We start from the raw sequence: 27,029 nt of genomic DNA on the forward strand, positions 1-27,029 counted from the left end.
ATTGTTAAAAGACTTTCAGTCACTTATTTGGAAGCACTGCTGACAAGTTGCTTGTGTGACAGAGACCTCTTTTGTCCTGGTGGTAAAAAGTTTAGTAAATGGATGGTCTTCTGTAATACTTCAATATGATGAGTGTTCCATTCAGACCAAGGTTAGAATATTGCAGGATCATTTAGCATCCATCTGTTGCACTTTCTGCTGTCTGATTCAGTTGTACAAGGTGGTTCCAAACTCCCCTACAAGCTAATGAATAAGGCTTTCACAATATGTTTAATAGTTAGACCTCAAAAGGGTTTGTAGCATATATCAATGTGAATATTTTTTAAAAAATGCAATGTTCAAAATGTATTCAATTAGTACTTTTTTTCTGTGAGTAAATTGCAATAATTTTAAGAGAAAATCAAGGCAAAATTCATTATGAAGGTAATTAGGAACTTCAGAATGTCCAGTTTATATTCAAAAGAAGGATGTTAATTTTATTGTCAGAATTAGTAAAACATATGAAAATGTCTCTTCATTAAGATCACGACGATATCCAGTTGTAGGAAGGAAACATCTAATATCTTTTCCCAACCTGGGTTGTGGAAAACAAGGTACATACAACACAAAAGCTAATGCTTATTTGCCATCTGTGGAAGGAAAGGGATAAGACATACATTACTGTGCTAATAAGTGTTCTTTTTGTGCAGCTTCAACGGATGACAGTGCGGCAGAGAAGAAAGGTGGAACACTTCACACTGGCTTAATTGTTGGCATTCTAGTCCTGGTCCTTATTGTGGCTGCAGCCATCCTCGTGACCGTCTATATGTATCATCATCCGACATCAGCAGCTAGCCTCTTCTTCATAGAGGTAAGACAAAAGTAACATGTTGTGTCAGTCCTGTCTCTTGGCTTGGATATTTGATGCCTCCAGAATTGATCTTTCTTAACTAAATCAGAAAATATTCTCATGTTCATAGTATAATCTTTGAAGAAAAGGACCTCCCCTAGCAGGTGTTTTGCTCTTAACATGTCTGTGAGTCAGCTCCTTCTTTAACTACCATCACTATAACTTTTTTGCTTTTAGACAGGATCTCAGATATTATTCCACCACTCTTTCCTATCCTTCATTTTCCTCATGATAGCATTTTTCCATTACCTTTCAAGTGCACTGGCGTTTTGCTTCAGGATATATATTTTTTCTATTATTTTCCTGGGGAGGGAGGAAAGAAAAGTGTGCATTCCTAATTCTGCAGAAGAGCTGACCACTTAGTTTTTAGCTGGAAACTTGTGTTAGCTGTTCCTTACATCATTTCAAGAAATCTTTTAACAGTTTGTCTCCAAGTGTGGGAAAGATTTTTTCATCTAATTTTTTTACATCTATCATCTTCTTTTGCTCTTTTTATTAGTGTAGAGAGCAATAGACTCTCTTAGACCATAATTCATCTGACCTATTTAAGACATCTCCTTTAGGATTAGATAACTTACCATTTTTCTCCCTCAAATACAGATAGCTACTTTAGATGCAGGCATCTACATTGCAGATGCTGACATTTAGTGAGTTCACTTCCACTGTTCTTGAAAATATGAGAAAGGAACATTCTCCATAGGTGTTTGAGGCTTCAAAAACCTGTGAATACTTACACCTTCTTGTGGATTTTTTTTCCAACTCAGCAATGTTCCTCTACCTTGTGATAAGTATAGAGTTACTCAGTGTGAACACCTGACTGTTCATAACCCCACTTGTAGTATACCCTTACTATTAAGAGCCTGGACACTTAGTGCTAGACAACTGTGAAAATGCAAAACCACTGGAAGTGTCACTAGGGACATATCTGGGGATTGCTTAGGTAAAAGCCTGGACCAGGAAGATAGGAAGTAGACGTTCATTCTTGGTGACAGCAATGAGAATTGAAGTGAGACATGAACATGAACAGAATGATTCATCTTTATATCATATTATAATAAATTTACTTCTTTGATGCAATAGTAGTGACAAAAATCAAAATGAATTACTTATCAGTATTCCAGCCTCAAGTGATGTAACTGTGTTAACCATTGGGAAACAGAATCCATGCAATAAAAAATAGTTTTCTTTCATGTTTATACAACATTTCAAGCCAGTTCTGTATTGATATATACAAACAAATTCCACTGAAGTCCACACATAAATGATGAGGTTTTTTCCCTTTCTTTTCTTCGCACACAGATGATTGAATTTCTGTTTTTTCATTCTAGTTAAAGCAAGTTCCTTATCTGTCATGGTGGGATTGAAAAGGCTAAGTAAATGGCAACACCATTTTTTAAGGAGGAGGGAAGAATACCAAATTACAATACACATTTATTTATTTATTTTTGTTCTCCATATAGTAAGGGCACGTTAATTTATTTCTTTTATTGATATCATACTCATCATGCAAACAGTGGTGCCTTAATCAGTTTTGTTAAACCTATTCCAATGAATTTAATCTTTAGGTGCCATTAATCAATCTATGCAGTCAACTCTAAAATGTCTTTCAGCAAGCAATGTAGGCTTTTAGGAAAAAAATGGAAAAACATGTACTTTCCTTTTAAAATAAAGGAGAAATCTATTGGATCTACATGTTTCCAAGACAAAGAAGAACGTATCTTCTCAAACTTGCATTTTGAAACTGAAGTACAAAAAATAATGAGGTAAAACTGGTATAAATATTCAGCGTTACAAACAGTCAATTTTATTACATTGTTGTAATTGAAAAATATTTGATTAAGCTGTTACAGGTAACATAATAGCCCACATACCACAGCAGACAAGCTACATTATTTATGGAAAATGAATGAAATGTGGATCTGATTTTACCATTTTTGGGAAAGAACTCAAGAGAATTGCCATGGTCATGAAATGAGAAGCATATAAATATTTCAGAAAATTATATTGGTTTGTATGAGTCTCTTGATTAATAAAAAAAGCTGCACAGTTAAAACAAGATGTGACAGATGGACAGGCAGGTCCCTCCTGCAGTTGTCTAAGAAATTATGAGTACACTGTAGTCTGCTATGAAGTCTTCTAGCCAAATGAAGATCTGCACCAGTTTATCTATCATCAGTAATAATATAACTCTAAGGCTGGCCAAAAGAAAGAACAGAAACCTGGCCCATTTCTGTTTAGTTTTAAGCTTTACAGGGGCATCATATAACATTAAACATAATATTCATTCAAAACTGTAATATGACTAATAGAGAAACTTCTTTTTCCATCTAAGTTCTAAAACACTGTTATGATTTTGTAGGTAAAGTGTCATTTTCAATCAGATTTTGTTGGGGTTTTTAGGTTAAGGGCTATGTAAGTAATTTTTACTTGATTTGTTTTATAGTTGTGACTGGTTACTGAATAAAGAAAAGTGCAATAAACTGATCCCATGTCTGAGGTTTCAAGTCTCTTTCTTCCTTGTGTTCTCTGCAGATATTACTCAATATTCAATTACTGCCTTACTCAGGTTCTCTCATAGCTCATCTCAAATCCCACTCATGTTTGTCATGTAGTGAGCTCCCCCAGATAAGGATAAATACACCCACATTTTGATTGCACTCTTTACCCTTGCACTGATAAAGGCAATCCCTTCTGAATAACATTAAATGATATCCTGAGTGCACTACTTTGGTTTAAACAAGAGATACACAAAGCCAAGAAAAATACCATTTCTTACAAAAGCAACTATTGTCTGAAAACAGAGCAACCTTACTCCATTACTGTTTTACTGAAGTCTGAAGTCTGAAGAAAATGTTTCCTCTAGTGTTTTTGTTCATAGCTGTTGAGCAGAACACACATGTGCAGCCCCACCTGGAATAAAAATAGCTATTTTGAGCAAACAGTTGAGAAATCTTAAATGCCTATGCTATTCAATTTGCCTGTGATAGTGTGCAGTTTTAGAAGAATGCCATCCAAACAGTTCAACGCATTTTCCAAAGTTCCACTTTTTGTTAAATGTGTAGAAGATTCAAATCAAAATGCAGTGTTCTCCTGTTTCTTCCAGACTCCAGGCTGCTCATGTGTTTTGTTGTTTAAGTTGGACACTTCTCTGGTGACCTAAAGATAGAATGAATTATCAGCTTTTAAAGTTAAAGGAGCTTCAATCAAAGTTCCAATGAATGCAGACTCCAAAAGCTAAGAGTAAATGTTTTCTAGAGATTAGCTTGCAGAGTGACAGAAGAGATGTTGCATGCTTTGGTTTTCTATTTATCATTATCCCTGCAGTATTTTATCTCCCTTGAATTTGATTCAGTTGCCAGTAGTTTCCCCTGCTAAATCACGTTACATACATACTCTTAGCTTGAGGAATGCTGTGTCTCTTGTGTATACGTTGAACTGATTTACACTGATTTTGAAAGGCAACATTCATGTCAAATAGTGCTCTTCATGACTTTTTCAACAAAGCAGAAACTTATGTCAGAAATCTAGCGACAACATATATAGCTACACCCTAGCTATAGCACAATTAAAAAGCAATTCCTTTATTCACTAACCCATGTGGTATACTTGCATTCAGGATGTGAGATTTGTTGGCCAAGAAGCTAATCATGATGTCCTGAATGTTGAGGATTGCATACATGTGATATAGATTATAGCAAAAGTGATATAAATATCTGGAGCTGGATATAAAGAGTTGGGAAGAAATTCTCGGCTGAGTCAGATGGATTTGTTCAAATTTCAATGAGCTGTGGGCCAGATTGCAGCTTTAGTAGTATTTAATATTTTACTTCTTCCTTTCTTTTCCCTCAGGTTCTTTTTTTCTTATATTTTTAACCTTTAAGGACCTACTTTTATATGTGAACTATGGAACTATTGAAGTAATTGAGAGCAATTAATTTCAAGAGAATATTTAGCAAATCGAAAAACAAGGCATATGGCCAATGGCCTTGAACTCAGATGTCTTGTTTGTGCTGGTTTGCACAGAGTTATCTCTGGACCAAAGGGTTGCACTTGACACAAGAATTTTTCACTCACATACTTTGTGTTTTACTTACCATCCTTACTCATATGGTGAACCAGAGTCCTTTTAAGGCTTGAAACTTACCTCAGCTGTCATCCCAGTGCTCTGCCCTTGGGGATCAAGGTCAACATGATCTGGCCACAGCTGAGGAGAGAGCAGAGAGATTGCTGGAAAATATGAAGGCAATAAGTCAGACATTTCAGTGTCTCTTCCCAAATGGACAGTGATACCATTACCGAGCATGCTTGACAAGGCTTGGTAAAAGGCTTGAAAGGCTTGACAACAGCAGAATAAAATTTTTCTGTGGTGGTTCTCTGTGGGTAGGGGATTTTAAGGAGTCTAAACTGACATTGCAAGTTGGTATCATCTTAACCTCAGGCAAAGAGTCTTTCTTTTGTATTCAGCTTATATGTACAAAACCAAATCCAACTTATTAACACATGTGGACTCTGAAGTTGTGAGAATATGAATGAATTCATCTGTTTATGTATTAATAGTAGTTAATATGTCACACACTGAAGAACAGTGTGGGTGTTTGTGGTTAAAAATTAACATTCTTCAGAGTTAAGATCCCATTTTAAAGGTCATAACTTTTGCCTTCATGTTCCCATGCTCCTTGGAGTTATTCCAGAGCTTTATATTGCTGGTTAAGCAGTTGATGCTTAGAAACATACATCTACACTTATAAACACATACATCACACACATGAACATACGTATGTCTTTTTTCATCGTTTATTTTACCTCATCTTGGATGTTAAAGATGGATAATTTCACAAATCTGTTTAAATGGCCACACAGAGAGTTGAACTGGTGCTACAGAGCCAGGGAGTGACCTTGAGGAAAAAGAGAGGGAGGAGGGAATGAACAGCTGCAGGTCTTTTGCAAATAAAATAATAGTGTGTGATCAGAGCCTGGAGGATGCACATTGACACCTCCTGATTTAACTTAAATTATGTCTTTGCTTGCTAAATTAAATTACACTGGGAAGGTTTTTTTTAGCATAAAGACCAACCAGCATGGAAGGATCTGCATTCCTGTCACTTAACTCTGTCTCATATATAGTTGACAGCGTGGAGACTATTAGCATGGACTGAAGGTGGTTCACAAATACTGAGCCCTAGCTGGGGTTCTCTGAGAAAGCACTAATTACTGGGTATTTTTTTAACTATTGGGCTGTATGGGGGATTGTATTTCAGTATCTGGAAACTTTCACTGGCACGCAGATCTAGCAGTAGATTTTCTTAAAATTTTGACCTTCTGCTCATCCCGTCTGCTGTGAGGAAGGAAGTAATATGAGAAAATACTCAAAAAAGCTGGAGAGAGTTCTTGGTTTTTCAGAGCTCAGGGAATTAATGGACACTTCTGGCTCACTATTATACATCTCTGCTTATAACAACGTAGCACAAATAGGAGCCAGATTTGACATTCAACTATGATCTCTATTTCCAGGTTTCTACATTAATGTCACAAATGCAGTGTATGTTTTCAAACAACTGAGGAATAAATAAGAAACAGAGTAAAAAAGAAAGAAGGATTTTTAAAAAATAATAAGATCCTCAGCTTTCTAATCCAGGTGATGGACCTCACAGAATTCCACTGCTTTCTTCTGGGATATGGCCCATTGTTTTTATTATATATATCCATTTCACAGGGGATTATGCTTTTAGTTTGAAACAGGTTTGCCATGGTCATCAATTAGTTTTTGTAGAGAGGTTCAGGCTGAATTGTGTTTAATGAAGATGATGATTAAAAAGAAGAGAACAGGTATCATTTTTCTCTTTTTCAAAGTTCTGCAGTGTCCTGGTGTTTGGAGTATTGTCATTGATCTCACTGTCATTGCCTTGTACTGATAGTAAAGTTATTTTTTCCAAAGCTTATCCAGCTCAGCAGGAACCAGCAGCTCAGCAAGGGAAACTTAAATCAGCCACAAGGGAGAAGGACTAAAATAAATAATCAACACTGACAATAAAAGTCAAAGGTGGAGAGGAAGGAGGCATTCTGTTTCTCATCCTTCAGCAGCCAGCTCCTTAGATATACGTAAGACTGCAGAAACTCTTATAGCAAGATGTGCTTTAAATCACAAAATGATACTTTAAAAAAGTGCTTCCATCAAAAAGAAAAATAAATTAAACCAGTAAATGATCCTCTTGAATCTGAAGTCTGAAGCAATCTTTATGTCAGAACAGTTTCTTCAAAATAATTGTGTCAGGCAATTGATCTTATTCTTGGAAATACATTTCAGAAGTATAGTTTCAGATATTTTAAGCCTCATTGACTTCTGACTGTGATTTGCCAAATCAATTGGATGTTTCTAGAAGAATTAAAGACTGGTGCACAAATTTCAGGTAACTTTGAGCACAAAAATACATGTTACGGGCAAGGTAATTGTTAACAGAAAGATCTTTATTTCTCATGAGAAAGCAGAAGACATGACTGCAGAGGTAGATTACCAGTGGACAAGTGTATTTAGACTAATGGATCTTGAATAATATCAGATTAACATGTAGCCATTTAGTAAGAATTCACTATAGTTTTGTTATCTTTTTCTTAATCCATTTAAGTAAGTCATAACAATTTTTCTGGGGTTTTGACAATTGGTTTGGAATTTGGATAGCTTCATATTTGCATATTTCCAGATTTTTTTTAAATGTCTAAATGAAATCATATGATTTTCATGGATAAAATATGCCCTATAAAGTTCAAAGTTCCCTGATGTTGAAAGATGTCAAAAGAAACTGGTCAACAATAAGAACACACTTGTAGACCTTCCCATGCAATAACACTCAAAGGTTACTCCAGTCTCTACCCTTTCTTATTCATTGGTGTAATCTCCTTCATTTTTTCCTCAGAAGTAAAACAAATAGTATAAATTCTGCCTCTACTTCAAGATGTATGTAAATACACATATTTTAGCCTTTGTACTACTGTAGGAAGTCAAGTATTCTGCATAGCCACCAACAATGGTGTAGACAGGCAGGCATAGTGTAAGACACGTGAAAGGTAGATCTCACTTTCCATGGATAAAGTTTCTTTCATTTTATCTTACTGATCTTTAATAGGAACTAATTTTTAATGTGTATTGTAAATTATTCTTCTGCATCCTGGTCATGTAGGGTCATAAGTGCTTTTCTCTCAATTTCTTTGCTTAAAATAGTGAACCTAAGGAAGTTTCAGTCCCATGAAAAAAATATTAGTCCTGTTTTCCCACTTTGTAATACACTGAAAGGAAGCAGGAGTTACAATTCTCCAGCCACAGCTCAGAGGATTTCCTTTAAGTGTTCTAATTCCAGAGAAAGAAACATATTTTTTCCTGCTAAAATTGCATGAAGAAAATAAGGAATTAGTTTAAATACCCATCTTGCTTTCTCCCTATTTGGTTTGGTTTTGGTGGTATTTTTGCTGTGGTTTTCTGGTTTGCTTGGTTTTTTCTGTCTTCTTGTTAGTCTTCCCAGAAAACAAAAAGGAAGAATACATTAGGCATTTCCTGAACTGCTTTGGTAACTGAAGGAGCTTTGTATCTCCCAATACCAATCAAGTTACTTTTGGTTTTATCAATTAAAGCTGTAATATTTTTACAGGTTTTGGGGGGTTACACAAGGCAGTGAATTGATAGTTTGCCAATGCTCTCTTTTAAGATTGTCAGCCACTTACATTACTCACATGCACATAAAGAAATTGAAATAAAAGAATCACTAGGAAGGGAAAATCTCACCTCAGACGTGACAAGAAACCACAGAAAACTCTAACTGTAATATTAGGGGTTGACTTTTGTGTCTGTTGCTTTCTTTCTGGAAATAAAACTCATGTTTATGTTGTATGGCTTTGTATTATCAAAACTGTTCCATAACTAATCATCTGGAAAGACTCATTAAAAAGAGTAGCACAAAATGGTGGATTTTATTTTCTATCAGCAATGTAGCAAGGAAGTAGTAACTAATCATAGGTACATCTTTAAATTAGGGAGCAACTTAATAGATTAAAAATCAGCTCATCCTTATAGGCTGCAGTTTGATACAGTTTCTAGTTATTTTTTCTTGCTAGATTTCTAGTGGTTTTTCATTTTTCCTTTTTCATTAGAGAGCTCTCAGTCAAATTCCTTTCTCATTTGTACAGTGTAAATCTGAAATAAATCCTTTAATTGAATTGTTCTTGATTTTCTTTAACAAGCCTAAGAACAGAATATGACCCTTTTCTTTAGCAGCAACCAAACTGTCCTTAACTTTGAAAGCACACTGAATCAAGCTTAGGTAGAAAAAAGTCTCCAAAGATTTAATAGACTAAGTTTTCTTATTAGGAAAAGACACCCATTAAAAAGGCAGTGTTCTGCCTTCCTACTTTGTAGGAAGATGCTTCACTTGAAGGCCTGGGATTTTAAATTACCTGTCAAACAGAATTTAACTCTGGATGCCTCAAAAGTAACCTGATCCTGCAATAGGAGAAAAAAGGAAGTGGTTGCCTTTATAACGTGTCTTTCCAATGATGATCACTGAGGAAGACTTTGTGCTGTACCCTCAGACAGATTTGTGCATTTTGGTAACAAGATTCACTGAGATTTCTTTAGTGACTGCTGCCCAACAGCACCACGGGTCCCAGCAACACATCATGCCTATGGCTGTTCTGTGGTCACCAACACCACCTCTTAGCAGCATGAAATATCCTTAGTGATTGAAAGGCAATCCAAATGGGGATGTTATAGGGACAGAAAATTAAATGCATTGTTTATTTTCAGAGGCAAGATCATATAGTAAAATTGTTAGATTTTGAACTGTTAATGAAAATATAGGCTATAGCTTATTTTCACTGTTTGTCCTCTCATTTTCCTGCAATGTTTCTATATCGGTTGCTGTATCTTCCACCCCTCCTTCCAAGCAAATTGTAACTGTTGTCATTAAATAAAAAATAAAAATATGTATCAGCATATTTGGCAGATAAAATTTTCAATAAAGAATAATCATTTTAGGACAGCTTTTCTGCTCACTGACTCTATGAAGGAGTTTCCCTATTTTTCTGAAAGCTGCTCCCTTTGACATAATCTCAAAGTGGTCACCCAAAGTCTGAGCCTTACCAGATGTTAATTAGTTTGAAAATACATATTGTTTAAAGCACTTCCTCTTCCTAGGGACATCATAATAATACAGGATTTTTTTTTATCTGCCCTAGAAAATAACTGTTTCTTTTCTCTATCAACTGTCTTTAAAGCAGTCACCAAGGATCCTAATATAAATTGGTTAGGACTCCTTAAGATTTTTGCACCCAAAGTTCTTAAGACTTTAAATGAAAAGGTTGCTTCTGTGTGAACAATCAAAGTAAACTACTCAAGTAGATATTATGGCACTTGAAACAGAAAGTCATTATTTTTACAGTTCTGCATAAACATGACAGAATTTTGTCCTAAATAATTTTAAAATTACAGTTTCTGTTGACTCTGCTACATGTTCTCCCATGGCATAGAGTATGGTAGCAAATTCCTATGCAGAACTAAGAAGGAAGAGCCTTGGACAGATCCTTTAGGAGGGTAGTGGATCAGCAGTTCTTTATGTGACAAATCCAATAATCAACTGGTTTAGACAGGAGCTATTTCATTCTCTTCACTGCTAAGAGTAGTGGTAATTATTTATGTCTTTGAGAACAGCCATCATTCACAAATTTAGAAGGAGGGATTAATTCCTCTGACCTGCTGCTGCTGAACTGTGCTTCTCTATTCCTGTAACAACTACATGGAGTGGGTTTTAGGACGAGAGATCAAAATTGCAGGACATTTTTAAATTTTTTATTAATACTTTATTGTTGTACCATTCATATTCTGAAAGTTTATTTTATTGTTGTTACAGCGACGTCCAAGCAGATGGCCAGCAATGAAATTCAGAAGAGGATCTGGACATCCTGCCTATGCTGAAGTGGAACCAGTCGGAGAAAAAGAAGGGTTCATTGTATCAGAGCAGTGCTAAAATTTCTGGGACAGAACACCAGTACTGGCCTACAGGTGTAAGACATTTACTTTGCCTCTCTTTAAAGAAAAGGAGCCCTAAGCTGCTGTAGCCTGATAGAAAGAAGATTTTGGATAAGCTTTGTCCAAGAAGAAAAACTATCTAAGATACCAGATTACTACTGCACAGTAGTTTTTGTTAGTGGACTGAGACACAATGGTTCATGCAGAACACTTGTCAGTGGACACCTACAGTATCAGAACTATGGCACAAGTGCCATGTTATTGGCTTTAGGTGCGGGGATGCACAGTAATCAGAAATATAATAAAGCTTTGGTGCACAAGGGTGTTGCCCTTTGGTTTAAGTGTTCTCTGTTATCTCAAAGACTGAGGGACAAATCTGTACTGTTTCAGTGCAAAGGGCACTGAACCGTGTTCACAGGTGATTGAGAACAGTATTTCAATGCAGGTAAAGAAGAAACAAGGAACTTTCCAATATTTCTATAAGCAGATGTGAAATACACACACTTTTCAGTCTAAATTAACCTACCCACCTGAGTGAGTCACAATGTAAATGCTTTCCAGGAGTAGTACAATGTTTCTTGTGCATTGCTGATTACTACCCTTCTAAACAACTCATGATATTCAAATCAGCAACAGATATAAGCAACAGAGAATTTTCACAATGGTGAAATCATTTCCTGGGAGTTCACAATGAAATTGGGCTGATTTTCAGTTGCAGTGTTCACTAAAAAATGAATTATCAGGTTTGTGTTAAAGGATGTCTTTCATTTCTCAACAGGAGGCTGAAGTAAAGGCAACAGATCCTTTTAGCTGCCAGAGAGCTAAATGGCTTTAGCTGCCATTTCTTAGGCAATCTGATATGAAAAAATAAGATTTAAAATAAATGGGTTTCTATCCGTTGCCATTTCATTCTGAGTCGTTACTGAGACTTCAATGCACCCCTTTCAGAGATTCAGATACAAGTGTTATTGAACCCTGCTGATTCATACAGTGGTTTTGTTTAATGCACATAGTAGTTGCATAAATATATATATAAATATATTTTTTTTTATAGCTAACACAAGGCGGGTTCTTGTGACTGTTAAGATTGCATTTTTGTCATCCAGACAAAGGAAATGGATTGCATTACTGCATATTTCCACTGAGTTGTAAAATAATCCTTAATATTAGAATATTTTTATGTTGTGTAGGGAAGGTGGTTCATGTAGTTGCAGTGCCATAAACTTTCTGCCTATTGGAACCATTCTTTCTTTACTATCGACTCTTTCCCTCCCTGTATAGGGAAAGACAAGACTATAAATTCACACCATCAAAAACTGTTACTCCTTTCATGGAAGTGGTTAATATACACCAAGACCCAGAGCTTCCATGAGGAGTGGCAACCTAAATACTTTGATGATCTGGGCCTGGGCTATAAAATATAAAATTCAGGTATTGTATGTATATTTCATAGCAGTCATTGTCTACCAAATTTTTTACATACTGTGCAAGGCACTTGAATGATTTTAAAGTGAGGTATGTAACATCTGTGGTTTTTGTTCTCGAGCAGTTTAAAGAAGTTGTAGTTATCATCTTAATAGTACATTATTTACATTTCTGGTTGATGCTTGTATGGCCTAAATTTGATTACTTAATGATGTTTAAAAAAAAAAAAAAAAAGAAAAAAAAAAAAAGAAAAAAGGAGACACAATTTTTACTTGTTATTTTGTTCAGTAAACACTACAATACTATATTTTCTGTATTCTTTTATTTTGGGTAACACAATTCTATTTTCATCTGGTTTAAATCATCTAGCATGAGACTGAAACTGTTCAAAACCTAACTGGTATTAATCTAAAGGTACTAACAAACACATTGTCTTGAAACCTGGTGAAAAGCCAATGGCAAGTATTCATTTCAGTTTGTGTGGGTCTGCTGAGCCCTGTTTCTATTAAGATGGGGTTAAGTTTCAAGATGTTAATTCTGATAGCAATAACCAAATGTATGCACATATACATGGTGACACTCATTTTTATTAAATAAAAAGGTATCAGTGCACATCATTTAGGCACGTATTTGGTGTGCAATAATTATCATTAGTTTTCCTAGGAATGCTGGAGGTCATCAGCTAGGGTTCATTGGCCAAATGAAGCAATTGTAGAGCTTCTGGAATCCTATTTGGAAAAATTTTTATTTCAGAGCACATCTTGGCAAAATATACTAAACAATTTACAAAAATCTACATAGAATTGCAATATATTCAAGGGACTTTTCATGTAAGTAAAGAAGATTTGTATTATTATGGGTTTACAGGTCTACGCTTCATCTGATTTGCTCATATTTTTACCCATATATGTGATACATTTCATGCAATGGAACTGACAGAATATTTGTATCACAAATAAGACAACTTTTTTAAAATCTGGTATTTTGATTAATTTTGTTTTAAGGCATTCTTGCACAGCTGAAGGATGTTTGTTAGTATTTGCAAACTAACTTACATATCATACTCCTTCATAAAATAGGAACAATTATTTTTTTCACTTTTTGTCCACCTCACATTATTTGGTGGCAGATTTCACTGGGTTATGGGAAGCATCATAGTATACTTCTTTAGATTTTTGCCATGATGTTATATGCTATGGATTATAACATGAGGAGTTGCTGGGCTTATTAAATAAGACTGATAGGCATATGCTTACATCTGATAAGAACTGCTATCTGAAGAGAAAATCTCCTGCATACTAATAGATGTATAGTGTCTCATTGGTGTCTGCTTTGATATATTCTGTGGTATGTTCTATTTATCCCAGTAGGCAAAAGTTAATTAAGTAATCTGTTGATGTTTTGTAATTCCATCTGGTTTTCTAATTTTTTTAATTATTAAAATTGCCACATTAAAAATTATACAAACATTAATCTAGAGGTGTGATAAAATATTGAAATTAATTGACAATCCTATTCTTATATTTTTATAAAGCACCAGGTTAATTGGTACAGACAAAAAAATTGTCGTGTAACTCTCTCTCAGAAATCCAGCTGAAATGTTATTCAGCAATTCATAAAGAAATTTCCATCCTAGTGTCTGAAACAGTGGCTTCACTAGCATTCCCACTGGTCCTTCATTTGAAACTAACTCAGAATATTTCATTTGTTTAAATGCTTGCTTACAGAGTTGTTTATCCTAACAGTTACTTTAACTCTTAAACTTTCCTGTAAATTTATGTATCTAATACTTGTAATTATTTCAAGATCTCCCAAAATTATTTCTTACTATTTTCCATTTAAGTGTCAAACATTCCATAACACCTAGCACTCTTATGCTTCAGCTCATCCTGTTTCATGGAGAAAAAGGAAAATTGGAACTACAAAGACCCAAAGCACATTACTAAGTAGCTTTTAAGTCACATTAAGATGAAACACTAAATCAGATATATGTATCACACACAGAAATTGTTGAAAAAAAGACTGTAACGTTTGCAAAATTGTATTCAGATATGAACTGCTGAAGAAGTAGAATTGTAATTTCGCACCCATGTGCATACATATAATGATGCCATCTTATTTCACTGTCCACCATTTCTCAGTGTGTCCTGTGACGTACTGGAGAAAGAGAACAGAGACTGTTCATAAGAAGTGCTATTTCATATTTTTCTCCTCCTTGCTCAAATTTTATTGCACTTTGTGCAAAAGTCTGTCCAAACCCTGTTCAGAGGACTTCTTTTTTTCATGGACTTTTCTTCTTTACCCATGAACATTATACTCAAGGGATGTGTACACCTTGCTTTATGTCTGTTCTGAGCATTCCTGTGAAAGGAGTCAATTTTCCAGAGAACACCAATGTGATACTGTTCTTTCTTTTCATATAATTGCTTTTCTCATTCTCTACAGCTTCTACTACAAATGACATAGATATCTTGTAAGTATAAACCTACTTCAGTGCAACATTATAATTTACCTTCAGATCAAGTTCATTTTTACAAATAATATGTGTGCTGCAATTCTGGGGGAAAAGATAATACATCACTGTATTTTGAAATACTGTGGAAGCCAAGCTGAATAGAATATTTGACTTTGCAAACTTCACCATTTTTCCATGGTCAACAGAGTTCAAATCCTAAAAAACTCATTACACTAGTATCTGAGACAGCTGAGTAGTTGAAGCACTAGTTTGCCATCCAAATGTGGAAGCAATGGAAAAGGAAGCGGTGATCCAGTTTGCCAGTGAGCAGGGAAGAGATTTTCTTTACAGAAGAGTAAGAAATCTTCCAAGGGAAACATGAAAATATTTCTATATTCTCTTAGATAACTTATTGAATAAGAACAAGAAACTGTAAATTGAAATATCCGTTATTTTATTTGTAAACAATCTTTAAATAAGATTCTACAAGCATTTGTCAGGAGCTGGCAGTTTTTCACAAAGTGAATAGAGTGAATAGAGCATTCAGTACCCCGTGTTGGATCATGTTTCAGCTCAAGATCATCAAAGGGAAATTTCATTTTGGGTGCATACAGCGGAGAAAGCAATGGCTATGTTATTATTTTCGGACATTATTTTCTTTTATTTTTTATACAAGATTAGGCATTCACCTAGTAGATATCTCAGCTGTAGAAAAATCTATAGGACTTGATATTTTACCTCATGAATGGTTTATGTCACTCCTCAGGACAAAGAAGCTTGAACCACAGGCAGCATTTTGAGGTGGAACAGTGTGCCAGTAGTGTTTTATCAGAAGTCAAATATGGCAAAGCAGGATGCAGCTTGCATTGAACTGAAGGGAACAAATGAGTTTAATTTTATCCAGAGCAACCAATATCCCTACTGCTGGAGCACTGATAAAATATTCAAGTCTGTGGACTGATTGGATGTGATTTAAACAATATCATAACTCTAAAGCTGTCCTTTAATTATCAGTTTATTGTCAAAACTTAGGAGATTTTCTTGACTTTTTAATTTTTTATGGAGAAGAAAAAAATTGAGGATGCCAAGTACAGTAAAGTATCTGTCTGACAAGGCAGAGAGTCTTATCTCCTGACACAGTTCTTTCCCAGCCAGAATGGTTGCTCCCCTGTGCACAGCTCTTTTTAGTTGGTCTCATGCTAACTCCACAGTCTTTCTCAGGACATTTCATGCATTTCAACTCAATTCTCTCTCTTGTGAGATTTTTCAGTACCTATCTCCTGCCTCACTTTTTGATTCTTGGGTTCTTCACCTCTGGCCTAAATCTACATTTTCACTACTTTGTTTTCTTGCACTCCTCTAAAGCCTGAATTATGTGTCAACATGACCACTTTCAGTGTCGCTCAAAATAAGCCTCAGTCTGAAAAAAGCTCCACTTGATTTTTCCTCTGTATGTGGATTCTTGTTAATAGAACTATCTGAAGGTAGATTTTCCTGTTATTGACTAAATTCTGTCCAGTGAGTCAGCAAGCTCAATGCTGAGTCTCCGGAAACTTGGAAACTTGTTTAGACATTTTGGTCAAACAAATTACTGGTCTCTTCAGAGGAAAACTTGTCCCAGATAATTTTTTTAAAGCAGCAAAAGGACTTTAAAAGACAGACCTCAAGACATTACTTTTAATTACATCCATTTAACTAAGCAGATAATTTTACTCAATTAATTAATATAGATGTCTGTTGTCTCTGTAGTCTCTTTGGGAAGATAGCGTTCAGGGATACTAGTTAAACTCTTCCCATGAAGTTTGCATTATTTCCTTTGGCATAGCTCTCACTTGAAAAACAAAAAGTGCTATTAATTGCTAATGTTAGCTTGAAAGAAGTTTCATTTATTGACTGTTTGGATGGTACAATGTTTCCTCAGACATTTAGAAGCTGTTAGTAAAAAATACCACTTCTAGCTGTCTAGCTTGTGTTTGGACTGATGATTTTATTACTAGATTTTTTTTTTTTTTCAATAAGAGTTGTTACATTTTGTTTTGGGAGGTAGCAACAAATACTGTAATCTGATTTTCACATTTGACTACAATGCAATGGTGTCCTTTACCTAAGCTTTTCACTTTAAAACTTTCCAGCGCTACCTTGCCTATGAGGACATCAGGATTGCACCACAACTACATACCCCTCTTTCGGTGACAATATGAAGCTTTCCAAAACAAAATGTTTTGCCTTTCATAGACATGTCAGTACTTTCACGATGGCCTGTTTCCAGAAGGAATCCTCTTCCTAAAGAGATGAGTCTGGCAGTCTAGGTTACAGAGTGTGACTGAAAATAACTAACTCTGTAAAACATAAGCCATGCATAGCAGCACTATCACTGGATGAAATTACCTCCAGCACTCACTGGCCCTCAGGCTGGGGCCTCACCCCTGCCACAAAGGGTCCAGCATGGGATGTGGGCAGGATGAGGGCAGGGCAGCGGATGCTTGAAGGACTGCAGGTGCCATTCCTGCTTGGAGAGCAAAGAGGGGGTGGGTACCTCACTAAGGCTTGCGTGCTCCAAAAAAAGGTGGTGACTTTGTGCCAGCCTCTGCCTTAGTGCTGAGCATGAGCAAAGGATCTCCTCAGCATCACCCCTCCCCGGGTATTGCTGCAGAGTGAGCGTGGCCTTTGCTCTGTGTGTGACAGCCCCCTGCAGCCACGCACACACACACTTGCACCCCCCCCACGCTCCTTCCAGTTGTTGTCAACCATGCATTTTGCATTTCAAGTGTTTTCTCAGAGCAAGAGCACTTTGAGAAATGATGACACAAGCCATTTCACTCTGTATCTCTGCAGCACCACTGTGCATTCTGAGGGGAATGCCTGACAGATCTTCTCCCAGTACTCTGTACTGCTCCTCCGAAGTGTGGGTGAGCATGTCAGTGAAAGGTGACAAGTGCTCAGGGGTTATCTTGGCCTGCAGATTTCTGCCTGGAGGGAACCAGGCTTGACAGGGAACCTGGGGAGAGATTACAATCTATTAGATAAGATCAGACATCCAAAAATTTAGCTAAGGATGTAGATTTTGCCATAATTTTTCCTGAAGTGACCTTGGTATGTAAATATGCTTGACACAGATGACCAGCATTGGCTGAGTTATCCTACACAGCAGTGACTTTAGGGAGTAGAGCAATGAGAAGCTCATGACATATCTTTAGCACTTGCTAAGAGCAATGTTCACAGTGGAAGGCTCAGCAACTGCCTCCACCTACACTTAGTGATAATGGAGATGTCTGACCCCTCTTAGGGACTAAGCTAGCAGTTTGATCATTCGACCATGAGGTTATAGATGCAGTGCTTGGTTGGGGAGGCATGTGAAGTCCTGTTACCCAGGAGAGCATCCCAAATAGTGGTATACACATTAAGCTTCCTCAAATCCTTTCTCAGAAGCTGCCCATGACCCTGGTGCAGAAAAGATGCAAGATTCTTTGGCTCCAAAGGAGTGAGTGACAATAGCAGGGAATTAGTCAATGCCCAACTAAAGGTCTCTGTTAAGGGATGAGAGTGTGCTGGGTGCTGGATTCTCATCTAGAGGTGTCATTTGGACTTACAGAAGTAGCAAGCAGTCTCAGGTTGTGTCTTTGCCTCTATACACTTAAACCAGGGACGCTGGATTCCCACAATCAGTAAGACATAAATTTTCAGACATACTCTGCTATTTTACTAGTAACAGACTAGACATAAAACACTCTTGCCCCTTTATGTTATGTCATTTTTTCAACCTCATCCTCAGGAATCCAGTCCACCAGTATATGGATTTAGGTATACCTTTGCTTGAGAACACTTTCTTGGGAATTTAATTCCTGGAGCTAATGTGGAAAAAGGTCTGCATCACTGTATACTGTTCTCTGACTCGCTAGGTGCCTTAGGAGTGAGGACAGGTAAAGCATTGCTGCAGGATGCTGAGGTATCTGTGATGAGCATCACTAGGAATAAAGAACACACAGACACAAAGAAAAGCCAAACTTTTCTCTCTACTGCAGAACAGGAAATCCTGAGAAAGACAGTAATGAAATCAGATGAACCCTTCACTGCAGAAGCAATGAAGTGCTTTGTGGTGACTAGTCTAGCTGTCTTCTATTCTAATGGTTTAGCACAGTCACCTTGTACTTTGGGAACTAAATGATGTATGGAGTTTTATTTGTCTGGTCTATGTCTTCTCTCCAGCCACTGCCTATTGCAGATTGGAAAACTGTCAGCTTTTCCACTGCTAAGATAATGTATACACAAACCCGACTTCTACAGACACAGTTGTTCTAGTAAAAGTTCTATCAGTTGTCTCTCTATTGAATAAGCAATGATGCTTCGGCTTTGAGAGAAACTCTGAGCCCTGTGTTTTTGTTCCTTCTTTCTCCCTGCAGTGAATATTAATAGTTGTACAGCATGTAGAGAGCTTGGCTGAAGTACTGCAAATGAATGTCAATTGTTACATGTGATAATGGGAAAAGACTGAGCAACACCACACTCAGAAAATCAATACTCCTCACCATATTCAATAAAACTCAAATATTTTCATGAAAATTGTTGTGGAATGATTCTGAGTGTTAAACAGAGGTTGGTACATTTGATCTGAATAAAGGAGAAGTTTTCTTTCATTTTCTGTGAAGTTATAATCATAGTCATCAGCCCAAATAAGGTAAACCTTTTTCATTGAGTTTCAAAATACGAATATCTACCTGGATAGAGTGGCATGAGTGTTTCCCTTGTTGATTACATGTAGGATGTCACTCTGTTCTGCTGTGTATTATCAGTGAAAGGATTTCAGATATTTTGGAGATAATATTCTATATTCATTTAATCTTTGATAGCAGCAATAAATCTACTGCAAATATTTCAAATACTTTAAGTAAACATTTACCAGTGACATATAAATCCTAAAAAAACCCTTATAGGTAAAAATCCAAAATACAAGTGTCTTTTTACACTTGTTACTAAAAAATTTCAGAGGGAGGAAGAAAAAAAATGAGTGATATTTAAATACACTGTCAAGAAGTTTTCTGCATTAATCAACCCACTGACCAAATGACTGAATGAAGAGCATCATGGAGAAGTTAAATCCAATAATGACTATATGTTTGTCAAAGGTTTAGTTCCCTCCTACTGATATTAAATTGGGGTATGGAAACCATTAAGTCATCAGGTACTGAAGTCCCCAAAAACAGGGTCCTTTAGTTGACTGGCACCTCCTAGGGAGGCAGAGGGATGCCCACCTGTGGAGAAGGAGGAGATTAATGGTACACCGAGACATGGTATTGAAACCTGTGAATACCCAAATCAGCTTAGACATTGTGCTATTTCCTGCTTTTTTCCTTTAGAGCAGATACAGCAGCTATGGCAACCTGCAGGATGGATTTCCCTCTGCCTCTACACAGCAGTCAGTCTTGTTGAAGTCCACTTCCAACAAAAACTCCAACCAAACCAAAAAAGAGAAATGACAGCTAATTCTATGTAGCACCTTAAAGGAAAGATTTGTGGAAAAATATTTAACACAGTGATTGTCCGAAGGGCTGGGGAGTGTATGCTGCTAGATTTGAAATGAGAATTATTGAATGACATTAGCATGGCTTTCTTGAAAATAAAGAGCAGATTAAGCATCTGTATCAGAGGAACATTACAGCCTAAATGGAACTAATACCATGAAATAGTGCTCATAAATATAAGTGCTACTTTAGCTGTTGCTCTTTCTTTTTCTTTTAAGGGGTTATGTAATGCAATACACAGCTTTACTCAGGATGATAATTTGTGTCATGCTCACATATGACTTTGGCAGAGACACAATCCCTTACAGGAAAACATTGCCAGCAACCAATAAAGATCTCTGCATTAGAAGGGAAAACAGAAATCCAGTTTGCACAGGGAATTTCTGATCTGATGGCTGTTCAAACAAACATCGATGAAGGAGCAGGTTGCTCTGGAAATGAGCACATCCTCACAGTGACTGCCAGTTGGTGAATTGCTCACAGGAAGCTTGACCAGGGAAGCAGCTGACAGCTGGTAATTGATGTGGACAAAGGCAAGAAGCTGGGCTTCAGGAGGAGGCGACACAAGCCACCAGTTTGCCTCCCTCATGGGTACAGCACAACAGAGACCATTTGCCACCTCTGCTCTTGTCACAACAGAGAACGAAATCTAGAAGGCATAAAATGTGCTCTTCCCACACACCATCATTTCTAGTGGTAGTGGTTTTACTGGTGGAAATTAAGCACTCCTCACTTCATCATTGATAAACCAATGGTAAATGACCATGCAAACTCCTGTTCCTGTTCACAACAGTCAGGATTTACTGAGGCAAGATTTGAATTCCTGGTGTGTTTCTAGTATCAACCTTATTGGCATAGCAGTGGGAAAATAGGACAGGATGTAGAGCAACCACGCACAAAGAAAGCACAGCAAAACTTGTCTTTTCCAATAAAAAGAGGTGGAGGTGAATTTTCCACCTACTTACAGCTTCTTTTCTCTGATTTTTTTCAGTACTAAATAACACAGAAATGCTCAATTAGATAAAATTCCCAACATGAAATTACACATATCCTTAGGCTTCTTAATAGGGCTTAATGGACAGTAACACAACTGAAGAAAAAACTATAAGTTATTCTTGTACCTGAAATACTTTAAAACCTCAAGAAAGCAACTTAAAATGCACACATGAAAGAAACCACTGTAATTTTTTTAAATCTATCTATTTATTTATTTTTATAACCCATGTATTTGAGTGATCTCCTAACATCAAGTCAGCACAGCCTCAGCTTGGTGTGTCACAAGAACCCTGCATCACATACCCAGCTACCTCATGTCTATCTGAATTGAAACATGGGCAAAGGAAGCTCCCATCTGCTCATCTGTTACCATGGAGCAGCTGTAACTGAGTCCATTATAGCTGTCAGTTTTCTACTGCAACGCCTGACACTTCCAGTGCTCAAGTTTATTTCCTTTGTTTTTATGAGGACACCACTACAAACTGCAAAACACAACCTTATTCCTGGAGTGCTAAGAAGAGCTTCCAAGATTTAGGAGAGTTTTGCAGGAGGTGAGCAAGTTAAAGTGGAAGTATGGACAGGAATGCACACAAGAGAAATGTGGGTAGAAACATCAGGAAGGAGAAGTATCTGATTCTCTATCAGGCTCAAAAGTCCAAGTGTAATTTGAACAACTGCAAAAGTGAGCATTCTCCATTTCCATCCTTGTAGATGTGCCAGGAAGTAATTAGATCTCTGTACAGGACAACAACCCTGAGAGGAACCCTAAAGTACTGACCACAGGCTGAGCCAGGCTTTCAAGACCCACTGGTAATGCATTTTATTGTTATTAACTCAAGTAGCTCTGATTCCAAATGCTGTAATGTAAGAGTTAGTCTTTTAGCTCAACACAAAAAAGAGAGCTAGTCTGTCTTTATAAGATTTCCCTAGTTTTGAGCAGCAAAAATCACTTTATTTCCACTACTCTCAGATAAAACCCAGAACTCAACATTGCCAATTTAATTTTGTCAAAATGGTAATTGAGTCCAAGATAGTTAATACTTGAATGGGGATCCATATTGCAGCACTGGGTATTGCAGAAGTTGTTTCCAAACTGTGGGCAATAATCAGAGTACAAAAAAATAAATGGGAAGCTGGACTTCTAATGCTCTAGGCCTACTGCACTGATGGCAAATGGGAATTAAAAAAAGTAATCCTCTTTCTCATTTCAATGGAACTGGAAGTGAGATAATGCATCTGGCCTTCAGATTAATAGGAAGTAGGGCAAAGAAAATGCTGGGTTCATTTAGGGAATTACACATAGCTAAATAAATTTCTAAATTAGTTAGCTTACCATAAAATGGAATCTCTCACTTTAGTGAAATGGAACACAAGGGAAGAAATTTATCTGAGAGGAATTCAGTGTAAGCTCTTGAACTTAGTAAAAGCTTCTGGAAAAAAAATTAGTTTAAAATAAGTCTACTAATTTAAAATACATCAATAAAAATTATACTTACTTTCTTCCCTGAAAGGTCGAGAGCATACCAGGACAAATTCATATTCACAACAGGTTCACATCATGGATGAATATGATCATCAGTTATGAAGTCAACTTAAATGACATGTGGTGATCCACATATGTGAGGCTCTGAACCAGTAGCTTGACAAGAAGAAATAAAATAAAATAAAAATTCTGTTTATAATCCTGAACTAATAAAGAGTCATAATACAAAGTGTCTGGTAAGCAGAGTATCCATATATTTTGTATGGTAATTCCAAACATAATTTTTTAGTTTTATGGGATATGAACTTAATTGTATTTTTGACCAAGTATTACCGTGGAAAAATCATTGCTGGACCTTGAAGGTCTGCATGGCTGTTTTCCTCCTATACATCAGCTGCAGTAATGCAGGTCGCATAAGGCTAAACACTGATGTCAGAGGTCTGGGCAGTCACATTTTTTTTGCTTTCTGCCTTGAGTAATACCTGTGCATTTTGATTGCTCTCAATGGATTTGCTCATATCTAGCACTTACCCAGGAAATGGGCTGCAGGAAACAATCTGCTGATGAGGTGTGAGAAGGGGTACATTCCAGCTTGTTCACTTTTATTACCTTGACAAATTGTGTTGCCTGGAGCAAAGCGATTATTACAGGCACATCCTGCTTAACCATACATATTATTACATAGATGAGTTAAACATGGAAACAAATCTATTGAATAAGAGGTTATTATTATGACCCAACCTTACATAAAACAATAAAAGTAACAGGAAAAGCATTATACACTGTTAATAAGATTTTCAGACGAAGAGAATTAATTGGTATGTCCTGATGATCCAACGTGAGTGAACCACTCAAGTCTAACAAATGTGTGGAACTACAACTTCTCTTTTTTTATCTGTCCACTTTTATGATAAGTGGACATTTCAGACTGAGCATTTCATGGTGATTATATACTGCAATTCTCAGGTGACTGAAGTCATGGGGTCCTTAGTGTCATGTCTTTTAAATCTGCCAGGTTTGCTATAACTAGGGCCTATTACTTTGTTGAATGATATGAGGCCCAGAAGATACCGTGAGTTGAGTACCCCAGATTCACACACGTATTGTCCAATAGAGCTGAGCACTTTGCAGCATTGGGTTAACTGGTAGGTAAAAAATACAGTACATGTGTACTGATGTAGAATTTGGTCTTGGTACAAAACAAAACTTGTCATGTGTTCTCCTTCCAAAACAAAAGAGAATGAGAGGGACACAGTTGCAGTGGAAATGTACTGCAGGATATTTGCCCCCATGCAAACCTTTCAGCTCTACTGTAATACACTTTTCTAGCCATGGTCTTTAGTGGACCTAAACGGTCTCAGTAGTTATTGCTGTTGCCACTAGCTGTGATTAAGTTTGGGGGGTAGCAGGTTTTTTTTGTGATTGCTATGGATTGTTCACCTTAGGCTTTTCTCCCAAGTTTATTTCATAGTTACTTTGACTGAGCTATTGCAGACGTTGATGATTTTTATTCTTTCTACAATAGGCCTTCACTCATTCCAGCTCTCCTAAAATAAAATCAAAACATTAGCTTTTTTAAAAAATATAATATTTGCAATTACTAGAATAGAAATGCCCAAAATTCCTACAGAAAAATTTTTCAAAAGCTTTTGCTAAATCTTGAGATTAAAAAAAACAAACCTCAGAGCTTTCAGTTTTGATTCGACTTCACACCCAACAAAACCAAAGAATTAGTATGCAAATACTTATGTCAGTGATTTATATTATGCCAGCTATCACTGGGTCATACTCTAAGAAACTAAATTGACATAAAAATTCCACATCAGATGAAAGACAGTTCTTATGCTCTCCTGACTGCTAGTTGATGGCATATCTCAGCTAACAAAAAGGAGTTTTACAGTAATCTTTCTCAACAGATATCTTAGCTGTGCTAGTGCAATTGGTTGTGTCTTACATAAGAAATTTTGCCCCTTGTGCTTTGATTCTTAAGATTTTTTTGTTCTTAGTTTGAGGCTTCTGTGTCTTTTCCATGTTAGTTGTTGTTGTAAAGGGTCAATACCACTGGGTATGGTAGAGGGAAACAGTGGGAGTTGGGATGGAAGGAGTTTATTGATCTACTAATGACACATAATTACCCAGGATATGTGTAGTTATTCTGAATACACATTCAGGATACAGTAGAAGCATTGATTCAAGGAAGTAAAACAAGACACACACAGAATGAAAATACTTATATAGCTAATCCCCAAGGTTTGAGTCCCTCCCTTTTGCACTCATACCTCTTTTCAAGGTGACACTTTGTTTTCTGGACAATCTCTTCATAATCCCCAGGTTTCTGTTTAATCTGGGTAAGGGAGCCTTAAGTAAACTCTGTCATTATTAGTTTCCTGTTTGTGTTATCAGTTTTAGGGCAAACATTCTCTCTGAACAGAAAAGTTTTGATACTCTATTCACTTGCAAGGTTTATGTTCACATACTTACCAGATCATCTGTTGTCATCTGGGACATGTAATCAAGAGAAGACAGTGCAGATTTTCTGACACTGATGGTATTATTATTGTACCCTGAGCACTAAAATACCTTTAAAGTGTTAGAACTGAGACCCTAACATATATCAGTTTAGCTTGATGTCAAGCAGGAAAGGGTGCTACGTGCAGAGATTATAAATTGTCCCAAGGGACATCAGACTTCAGTGTTAAAATCAGAAAATGAACTGTAGTCCCTAAATTCCATTCTAAAAGGTCAGCAACACAATAATCTTTTCTCCCTTTACTCTCCTGTGCTATGAATGCAATAGTTTTACAATTCTCACATCCACTAAACCTTTTTTTGTATCCCAATATGGTGGTACAATTATTTTTTTATTTAACTGAAAAATAGTTACTTCCTAAATCATGCATACTGGAGACCTCATACACTTGTTATTCACAGTAGGATCAGCCTCCGTTATTTTGCAAAAAGTTGGTTACCAATCCCATGGCAGAATTGTTAATTGTACTATATTTGACTATTGATTTAGCACAGGAAAAATAGAAGTCAGCTGACATGTTAAATTTCCTGATGTAGGAAAGTTTAGCAATGTTTCTAGTGACCAGTTATACCTTTGGCCAGAAGTATTTAAAGCTCATAGAGCCATAAGATTCTTCATTACTTTTTTTTTTTTTTAAGTTTTTCAGAATCATGTTTAAAGCCTTTATGCCATATTGTGAAACAACCAACTGAAGGATGAAATCAAAACTTGAGCAAGTCACTTTAAAAATAAAATCAAAATTACTTCTAGCTCTAAAATATTCCAATATATTGTTTAGGTATGGTTTATATAAAGCTACAGCAGACAAAGCAAGGCAGTCTTGATTATCACACTAATGGAATGAAGGATAGCACTAATTTAAGGCGGTTTTTTTTCCAGTTCACTAAGTATGTGTAACAGAACAATGTTCTGTATAACAGAATAACGGTTCCCTTGTTATCATACAAACTTTTTAATATGTCTGCTTTATTTTTCTGCTTTCCTTCATGCTGTTTTCAGAATTCTATATAAGCATCAGGACAATGTAAAATAGTGTATCATTCTTAACCTTCAATTTCAGAGGAAGATGGAAATTTCATATCATGGCCACTGTAAAATGATGATTCATTTAAATTCAATCATATGTATGTTGTAATACTGATTTTTTTATAGCTTTCTGCAGGCATCTGCTAGAAGATTTATGGTATGTGCTATACTATTTTCCAGTCCTTCAATGTTCTAATGTTAAAAACTTTCTGACCTTTAAAAAGTCAAATTTGAAGGTTTATTGACACTTTGTCATTTTAGCTCATCATTGTTCCCATACTCATCACTATCCTTCTTCTGGAAATACCTACACAAGTGTGAAAACGGTAGCCAAGGTCATTCTACTTCTGAATGTCCTTCACACACGTATTTATAACTCTTCCAGAATGTCAGGGAATTTTCTTTGCACTACAGCGTTGTTCCTTTCTTCTCCCTCAAGTGCTTCACACATTCATACATCTTGATGTAGGCTGAGAAGTTCAGGAGGCGCAGTCACTCCCTTATTGTACAGAAAGTAACACCAGAGTGTGGGGATAATGGACTGAAATGTGCATGTTTCTCTCATGGAGCCTTGTTTGCAGCCTGTCCACATTATACACTGCTATTGCATCCCAATTAATATGATTGCTGATAGCACAGGTACAGCATGGTGTAGTCTGTTACAGCCAAATGCTTAATGATTTAGCATGAAGTT

At 36.5% G+C, this 27,029-nt stretch overlaps 1 protein-coding gene and 1 long non-coding RNA gene across 4 annotated transcripts in view; one reads left to right on the top strand and one right to left on the bottom strand.

The window, feature by feature from the left end:
• PLXDC2 (plexin domain containing 2) overlaps window positions 1–11,221 on the top strand; it is a 254,952-nt gene extending 243,731 nt beyond the window's left edge. For both annotated transcript variants that reach the window (XM_050325692.1, XM_050325702.1), the window contains exons 13-14: window positions 690–850; window positions 10,783–11,221. In XM_050325692.1, the coding sequence (XP_050181649.1) occupies window positions 690–850; window positions 10,783–10,899 (278 nt within the window). In that variant the 3' untranslated portion in view covers window positions 10,900–11,221. The remainder of the gene's footprint in view (window positions 1–689; window positions 851–10,782) is intronic.
• Window positions 2,662–23,159, bottom strand: LOC126645432 (uncharacterized). Of its 2 annotated transcripts, none has more exons than XR_007630121.1 (4): window positions 22,793–23,159; window positions 5,693–5,784; window positions 5,034–5,116; window positions 2,662–4,045 (listed from the first exon to the last, which is right to left on the bottom strand). It is a non-coding gene; the product is annotated as an uncharacterized LOC126645432 (long non-coding RNA). The 2 variants fall into 2 exon arrangements; XR_007630120.1 differs by lacking the exon at window positions 22,793–23,159 and adding an exon at window positions 15,520–17,235.
• Window positions 23,160–27,029: the final 3,870 nt, after the last annotated feature.

Source organism: Myiozetetes cayanensis, unplaced genomic scaffold (genome assembly GCF_022539395.1).
Source record: "Myiozetetes cayanensis isolate MyiCay16 unplaced genomic scaffold, myiCay2020 scf1, whole genome shotgun sequence".
NCBI lineage: Eukaryota > Metazoa > Chordata > Aves > Passeriformes > Tyrannidae > Myiozetetes > Myiozetetes cayanensis.